Source organism: Meleagris gallopavo, chromosome 2 (genome assembly GCF_000146605.3).
Source record: "Meleagris gallopavo isolate NT-WF06-2002-E0010 breed Aviagen turkey brand Nicholas breeding stock chromosome 2, Turkey_5.1, whole genome shotgun sequence".
NCBI lineage: Eukaryota > Metazoa > Chordata > Aves > Galliformes > Phasianidae > Meleagris > Meleagris gallopavo.
Window position 1 is genome coordinate 44,327,837 of NC_015012.2, and position 9,208 is coordinate 44,337,044.

Genomic DNA, 9,208 nt, shown 5'->3' on the forward strand with positions numbered 1-9,208 from the left:
AATTAAAAGGGTTTGATATACATTAAAATGTGCATTTACTTATCAGGATTTATAAACAGCATTATTACTATATGCCTTAACCAGCAAATAATACCTTTTGAAATTAAATTTTCTACAGATGTTTCTTGATTTCTTTATACTGAAAATAGGATTCCTGCCAGACATTGTACGTTATCTCTGTACCAATTCTGCTTTCTAAAATGTTCTTTCAAGTTTTTCTCAAGCCTGTGGCATAGATAGGCATACAATATGTTTGCATTTGTAGGGACCTGAGGCAGAATTATTGCAGAAACCCAGATGCTGATAGCCGCCCATGGTGCTACACCACTGACCCAAGTGTGAGATGGGAGTACTGCAACCTGAAGAGGTGTAATGGCAATGTACAGATGACTCTACCAAAACCTCCTCAGACAACTCTGGAACCAAATCCTGGTGAGAAGACATTGTGCTTTCCCCAGAAACACTTGTAACAAGAAAGATGTTTTATATGTAAAAATCATAGAGTTGAAAGGATGGAAGACAGAATCCTAAACGATCTCAGAATTTAATATAATACCTTATCCACTCTCATAATTTTCCGAACTTTCCTATAGAACATTATACAATAGTTTCTGTATTTTATTTTAGATTAATATAGGATTATTATTATTTTTTTTTTGATCTATTACATCTGGCAATACTGGAAGCACAAGGAAAAAAATGACTGATAGTAACCACACTCTGGTGGGAGTGCTATTAACAATGACAGCAAATATAGAAGCATTGGCATTTTGCTGGCAAATATTCTGAAAATGTCTTTTTACATGCCATGCATTCACATTTTCTGAGCTCCATTTACCACCAGAGGACAGCTGGCTTTTTTAATTCAGTTCAGATGCAACTTCATTGTCCAGTAGATGATTAGAATGCTGCAGCTTTCATTTTTTGTTCTGTCACTTTCTTCGGGCTGATAATTAATAGTTTTGCCTGAATATGCATTACAACTTATTTACATATTGTAAAACACAATGGGTAGACATTAATGTCCATAAAGAAAAGATTTTATGATTGCATGGTCTTTGTGGTCCTGGCTCTTGGAGTCAAAAAGTGTCAAGTGAGTCTGAGCTTCTTTGACCTAAGTCTATCAAAGTAATGAAGAAAATTTTGCAAATGCAAACAAATCAAAATATGATTGCTAGCTATCATTAACACTACTTGGTCCTTCTTTCCATGTATATACATTAAGGAAGACATGTCAGTTCAAATAGCATTTCCTCAAGTTTATTTCTACTTCACCACCATCAAGCGTTGGTATGACCCAAGTGCTGACAGCTAACAATTTTTTTCTTTTCCTCTTTCTTACAGATTGCATTCATTCAAATGGTATAGATTATCGTGGCACAGTAGCAAGAACTGCAAGAGGCCGGACTTGTCAAGAGTGGAGTTCTCAGACACCACATAAACATGACTACTTCACTCCAAGGACTCATCCAAAATCAGGCCTGGAAAAAAATGTAAGCTGTTGTTCATTTAATACTTCCTGTCATTGAGCTTTTCCTGTCTTTTTTGTGGTTCCTCAATAAGCATTTTATCCCAAGTCTTTGTAAATTATTTTCCTCAGTTCAATCCAAGAACCTAATTGTGTTAATAATTCTTGTTGACATGAGCAGTCTGTTCTTCCCTGGGGCAAACAGAGATGCCCAGCAGCAATGTCAAATGCTTCTGCAGTATAGCCAAAGGGCTTTGTATGAGCATTTGCTTATTCCCATTGCTGAAGACTATCTGGAGTTGGTCTTTGAGCAGTACTTTGCCTCCTCCAACAGAAAAAAAAAACCTAGAATAATAGGTTTCGGTAGCAATAGTAACAGGTGAGATGGTGAGGGATTCAAGTTCAGTGCAAGTTCCTTTGGCTATATACCCGATGGATTGCAGCCCTCAGCCTCTACTAATTTCCTCCTCCACAAAGCCCTCCAGCTACTGCTGTAGCCTATGCATGGATATCCATGCTCCTGACACATCCTGTAACTCACTCCCCATCTATAACCTTCATCTCTAACCTAGTCCTAATGTAAGTACCCATTAAAAGATCTTCTGTTTCTAGCCAGTGGATGTTAAGACTTGTAACATTCTATATACAGAACTTGTCCAGTTTGACAAGCTACATCTATGAAGTTGTTTGATGTTGTCAGATTGAATGATTTTTTTCTCCATGCATATGATTTTAGACATTGTTTTAGCCATTTCTCTGATAGCATCACATAGCCTGTATTGAATAACGGCTCAAGTTGGGGAAATGCTCTGTGAAAAGCTGCCTGTCATAACTTATTAGCTCTTGAATAGAGTAATTGGTTGGGATTCCTGTGAAATGGAAGCAACTATCCCATTCTTTTTCGTAAGGTATGTGGTTATAATTCAGAGTAGGGAAGGTAATTAGAAAAATATCTGTCATAGTATTTCTTAAATTGCAAGGAATCTGAAATGGGAATTCAGAATCCAGGAGTTCATACTGCTTTCCTCCTACCAACTCCTGTGACAGTGTGGCAAGCTGTCTCTGTCCATGCCTCTTCTCCTCTCCCCTCTACGTTGCTGAACAATTAGTTCTGGGCAGGTCAGAGAGGATGAAGATGCTCTGAAGGATCAGAATTGTGTTAAGCCTGTAGAAGCGAGATCCTGCCGCAGGGCCAAGTGGTCTTGCTTGCTATATTTTAGGGTGATCAGTGAACACACAGGCAGATGGTGGAACTAACTTTCAGATGACAGTGACTAAATTCACATACCTTCATATGAGTGCATGCAATTGTGTGACGTGTCTGCTCTAAATGGAGATCAGATACCACAGCCAGGGAACCTTAAACAGTAATTCAGGCACCCTTTGTGAGGATGAAGACTGCATCCCTGCCCTGGGACTCATAGACCTCACCAAGCTGTGCAAGAGCGGCTTATACAATTCCTGCTTGCCTCACAGTCATGCAAACAGGGTGGATGTGAAAAGACCTGAGAGCTGATGTTATAGCTCCTACCAATGCAGTGGGAGCGGAAATAGGTGCAGTAGTCCTCCAGAAATCCCCATTCTATGACAAGATCAATAAGTCTTTTGTCCTCTTGTAAATAGCTAATGTCTTCATTATTCTTTACAGTATTGCAGGAACCCTGATGGAGATGTGAATGGACCTTGGTGCTACACAACTGACCCAAGAAAAGCCTGGGAGTACTGTGACATTCCCAAGTGCCGTAATTATTCCTTTTAAGACTAGCATCTCTTTTTCTTATCACCTTTTAGGACTACTGGACAACATTCAGTGATTAATCTAAAAGACTGCTCTAAGACAGTGCAGTAGCTTTAGATAGGAAATTAAGGCTGTGGTGAAGTAATGCTCAACACCAGGGCCTGAGTTCTTAAGGTTATTCCTTGGAATCCCCAAACACTTCAGTGGATTTATCTGGATTCCACCGAAGCTCATGAAGGTTTTGCCAGATATTTCAAAATAGGGCTGGTCCTGAAGAAATTACCCTTCTTGGTCATGTGGCACAGCTGATTGGAAAACATGCTTCTATATTTATATACCTCTCATCAAAATCCAAATATAGAACAAATAAGAATAAGAAAGCTATTTTATAGTAGGTACAAACCACAGCTGTAAAAATACTACTGGGCTAGGACTCTTAAGGGAAAATAGCATTTACACAAAATCATTGACTTCATCTTGAAATTCCAATTTCTTTTTAGAATAACTTTCCCGTCTGCTCAGTTAAAGAGCAGAGGAAACATGTCTTTTGCCTTTAGCTTCAGTAGTTAGTTACTTTTGCTGACAATAAATCTAAATGCATTCTTGTTAGGTCATCTTTCCATGGCTAACGAAAATCTACCCTTCTGGAATAATGCAGAGTCATTTGAAGTGCATAAAAGAGCATGGGCTAAGAGCAGACAAAGCGCTGTTCCATAGAGACAGTGACTGAATTTCATGTGCTTTATCGCTATAGTTAGTCTGAATACAGCAGCAGTGCAACTTCTGCACTTCTGTCATCTGTAAGAATTTAAACATGTTGGGAGGATTTAATTCTGTTGCCTTTTTGTTCCATTCCTTTTTCTTTTCTCTACCTCATTGTACTTCTATTCAATTGTAATTTGCTGAGAATCAGGAAGGTTATGCAAAAAATAAATAAATAAATAAATAAAAAAAAATTACCAGGCATTTTAAATGTCCCAGAAGAAGACAAATTTAACAAAACATAGATGATGTATAGTGTATAATTTACTAGAAACCATGAGCTGAATAGAAAAATGTAAGAGTTTAACCTTTTAGTTTTCTGAGTGCATAGAGAATGTATAGCAAATACTCTAAAGTTCCTCATCGTGATTCTTTTCTTATTCTGTAGCTCCTACTCAGTATGAATGTGGAAAAGCCAAGACCAGACCAAAGCTATGTGCTCAAAGGATTGTTGCTGGGTGTATTTCACATCCACACTCCTGGCCCTGGCAAATCAGTCTCCGGACAAGGTATATCCACTCCCCATTGCATGAGGCTTTACAATCCAGAAAGCTTTGCATCTCACAGGATGCTGTATGTATGTGGTTGTAACACTCTAAAGGGAACTGAGTTATGTATTTAAAAGCAGTAGAGGGTTAAATGCCTCTAGGCTAAAAGTTGAAAATAAACTTTATTAAGCTTTATTAAGCTTTATTTATTGTAAATTAGACTGTTTACTAATCTTAAAGAAGGCAATTTAGTTAACCAAGAATGCTCTTTTTTATGACAAATACTTTCAGAATAAACACAGTTGGTAATTTGAAAAACGCTATCATTTCACTGTAAGGAAGAATGAATTTAAATCTGTCACTATATTCTGTCACTATATCCCACCATACAGTCAATATCCTAAAATTAGTGGAAGCTGTCTGAAATATGCTCTTGATCAGAAACCAAGTCTAGTTCCAAAGCTTTTTGACTGAAATCAGGACTGGATAAAAGCCATCGTCTCTCATAAGATATACATTGGTGCATATCAGTTTTTCCAGTAGTAAAAATACTGATCAAGGACAAAAAAACCTAGTTGTTTTCATTGTAAAAGTATATACACAACACTCCTGTCATGGCTAAAAATACTGTTCAAGGAAAGAAAGGCTTTTATTCCCAATAAAAATGCAAATAAGTTCTTTAGTTTGTAAAGGTGATGCTGGAAGGATTATCTGATGAACTACTAGTGATCTAGGGCTGACTTCCCCACCTTAAACCCATGCTTTTTTTCATGTTTTTCTGCTCTATTACAGTTATGGCTTGCATTTCTGTGGGGGAACACTGATAGACCCACAGTGGGTTCTTACTGCTTCTCACTGCTTAGAAAAGTAAGTATCTGTTACAGACTACAACAGCATTTTCTTACATGAGATAGAAAATAACAGGAGAAATAAAACCGGCCCAATAACCAACCTGAGTTGTCTCTTGGCTCAGTTTGCACAGTCAAGATTTGAGCCAAAACTATTCATCATTCATTAGACAGTCCTAACTGAAGATCAAAGAGTGTTGAGTGTAACTATCACCAGCTAATGCACTTAGCAAGCCTTGATTTCAAGTGCCATAATAAGGAATTACAAAAATAAGCTTAGTCCAAAGCCGGCTTTCTTTTCTGCTTTTGACAGAACTAGGTGTCCAGCATTATCATAAGTGGCCTATCTCCTGGATGTGTGTTAATCTGCTCACTGTGTGCAATCATTTCCAATAGGTCATCACGGCCATCTTCGTATAAAGTATACCTTGGATTACATGAAGAAAGAGCATTAGAAACATCAGTGCAGAAAAGAGATGTTGAGAAGCTGTTCAAGGAGCCTCACAGGGCGGATATTGCTCTACTAAAACTGAGGAGGTATCTTTTCACCTGCAGCATTCTGACAGGAAAATTTTGGTGTGCCTGCTTTTTAACTAAGCAGTGGTGCTATGGAAGTGTGTGTTTCTATGCATACTGTGAGACCCTCTCTTCCCTTTCTGCAGAAGCTCCAGTGGAAGCTAAGGTGATTCAGTTGCAGGACTTCAGAAAGGGAAAGAGCCGCTTTGGAGAGGGAGGAGGGCTAGAGATGGTGACCTATGCTAGCAATGCTCTCAGAGCCAGCTGCTGTGAAGTACGGTGGAGGCAGCAGAGAAGGAGGAGGTTGTGCCTAAAAAAGCTTTCACTCCACAACTTTCCCTACACGCTTCAATCTTGGTAATGTAATGAGATTGAAAGCTACAATGGCAGCAGAGTGTGACCCCATATTTTTTCCACGATAGAGTGGAGAGAGTTCTTCCAGCAGGTTGTCCTTAGTGCAGGCAAGCAGTACACGTTTTTGATGCAATATCCAGGTTAGCACTTCTTCTATCTGTTTCCATTGGTCTGAAACTCCAACATGCTATGCAATTGATAGGAATACATCTACATAGCCACAAGCAGATATGAACAACTGCTTGTGCTTTGCTTTCTCTGGCTGCAATGAAAATCCAAAACATGGTACAATTAAAGTGTCTTCTTAATTGAACCTATCTAAGAATCTGCATACAGAAGTAAGTCAGACTGACTCAGGTTCTGCTTTATGCTAAGAGTATCCAGTTTGAAAGTAACCTTTAAATAGTAAGACTGGGTGCGGGCAGAGTAAGGTAGGCTTTGATGTCTATACTTTAAACATACGTGAACACTCTCTTTTGGATTTACTTTAGTATTTTTAATATTGTTTCCTTTTGAACCATTCTCCATTTCAGATCTTTTCCTTTTGTGTACCATGTTCTGTGGGATTAGAACCTTAAATATAAGTGGTTTTGAATTTCAGAGAAAAAAAAAAACCCTTACCTGAAGCTCAGAATTTCAAGGAAAAAAAAAGGCTGACTGTATAAAATTCTCTTAGAAATATTAAGGTTGTATCACGGATAAGTGTTATAATAACTGACCTTGTGCGAGTCTTCTGTTTGTTTCTTTCAGCCCTGCAATCATCACTGATCAGGTAATCCCTGTTTGCTTGCCAAAAGAAAATGCTGTGTTAGGAGGAAGAGAGGAGTGCTATGTAACAGGTTGGGGAGATACAAAAGGTGAGACAGAATTAACACTCCATTTTTGGAGCTTAGTATATACTTGTATCCAAAGTATACTCACTCTATGCCACAAACACCCCCCAAAAAACTTGCATGCATACGTTTTTCATCCCAGTTTGTAAGGTACTGCCTTTCTTTCTAATGCTTCCTTCTGATTTAGATTCTTTTAAACTTCTCAGAGTGACAGGCACCGGAACACCCAAAACCAATACGAAAAGAGAGGAATCAGACCTAAGCGCATACTTGCTTTTATTTCTCAGTCCACTCTGCTTTTCCCCAGAGCAGGCTTTCACACAGTCAGAAGGAAAGTTTTTCTAAACTTACGCAATTTCCTTAATATGTGATGTGAGTTTACTCATTTTCTCAAATCATTTTTCTCACAATCAGCCTAGTTCAGAAGACCTCATTTGAATATGAAAGTGCTCCCATCTTCAAACCTCCCACTTTGTCTTGGCTGAGAAGAGCATCATAACTTTTCTGCCTCCTTGCTTCTGTCCATCGTGACATTTTCAACTGCCTATTTCCTTTCTCCTTTCTTACACAGAGAGGTATTCTCAGACCCAGAGAAATAAAATGGCTTGGGAATGACTCCCACATATAGTATGGGTACTGGATCCATATGTATTCAGTGTGAGAACACTAAGGGCCATCAATGTATTGTGTGTTTTGATGGGTGCTAAAAGGTGATAAGCACTGTGATACTACTGATAACGCTTACTGAGTATGCATGGAAAGTATGTTTGTTTTACTGCTTATTCCTATCCTCATATTTTATGAAGATGCTCATTTATCTTTGTCATTAAAGACACTGCGTTTTTTTATTATAATTTACTTTTGTTTACTTGCAAAGGTACTCCTGGTGAAGGCTACTTAAAGGAAACCGGCTTCCCTGTAATTGAGAATAAAATATGCAACCGCCCTGAATTTTTGAATGGGAGAGTCAAAAAACACGAGCTCTGTGCTGGAAATATTCATGGGGGCACAGATACCTGCCAGGTAAGAAAGGGCTGTGAGCATCAGCATTGGTTATAAGAACAGTGCTCAACAGCACGCATTAGAAAACTCCTCTCTGGCCAAAGCTCTAGTGCTTTCTTGTAACATATGTCAATCTCTCATTCAAGAGGCAGTTCCATTTCTGTGCCTCCTGTGAGAACACCACTCTTCACATCTTGAGCTCTCATTTTGCTTTTTCTCACTCTATTTAGGGAGACAGTGGAGGACCACTAGTTTGTCTGGACCAAGACAGATTTGTCCAACATGGAGTCACCTCTTGGGGCCTTGGCTGTGCCCAACCCATGAAACCTGGAGTTTATGTTCGAGTTTCTAATTATATTCCTTGGATTAAAAGCATAATGGAAAACAACTGATCCTGGGCATGGACTACCCTCTCCTGGAAAGCAGTATGCACATTAGAAATACAAGATTACAAGTGCAATATTAAAGCTACAATCATTCCTAAAAAGCAAAATAAATATGATCATCCATTTAAAATTGCTTTAAGGTAATGTTTATTGCCATAAAACCCATCTGACTCCATTACCCTCTTTCTATATGTTCTGTGGTTCGCTATGTTTGACAATAGACCAACACACCTTTGAAATACTTGTCAAAAATCCTAACATCAGCTGCAGCTGAATATCTGTATTTCAATCATATGAGACTCTACAATGACTTTTTATTCTCAGTTTAAGATGTTGTGTCTCCAACAGATGAAGAAAGGAGAATATTTCTCATTTTCTATGAGCTGCTTGATCTTTTCACCAATCCAATGATTAAAAAAAAAAAAAAGAAGAAACACTGTACACATCTTTTATGTCTGCGGTGTTTTATTACATGTATCTGACTGCATTAAGTACATGGGATGAAAAAAATAAACAAACACATTTGGCTTGTATTTTCTTTTTTTTTTATTGATGTGGAAGTTTGTTTCAGCAGAAGTACAAATGTTGCATCAGAGATATAAAACAGTGAATAAAAAAATACCCTTATCCTAAAGTTAGTTCATAGTGAAGACAGAGAAATGACTAACGTCAGTCATTACAGCAAGTAATGACAATACATGTAGTGTATTATAAACTTCTGTCGTCCACAGTACCAGTCTTGTTTCACTATGTAACTCGTCTTACCATTGCATACAGCTTTTTCTTCTCTAAATGAAGAATATGCCTGTGCTT

At 38.2% G+C, this 9,208-nt stretch overlaps 1 protein-coding gene across 1 annotated transcript in view; it reads left to right on the plus strand.

Moving 5' to 3' along the window:
- Positions 1-8,928, plus strand: part of LOC100548534 — a 51,882-nt gene extending 42,954 nt beyond the window's left edge. The window contains 9 exon segments of the mRNA XM_019613522.1: positions 266-432; positions 1,345-1,493; positions 3,117-3,210; positions 4,357-4,477; positions 5,249-5,323; positions 5,701-5,841; positions 6,925-7,031; positions 7,885-8,030; positions 8,240-8,928. Of these exon segments, the coding sequence (XP_019469067.1) occupies positions 266-432; positions 1,345-1,493; positions 3,117-3,210; positions 4,357-4,477; positions 5,249-5,323; positions 5,701-5,841; positions 6,925-7,031; positions 7,885-8,030; positions 8,240-8,401 (1,162 nt within the window). The 3' untranslated portion in view covers positions 8,402-8,928.
- Positions 8,929-9,208: the final 280 nt, after the last annotated feature.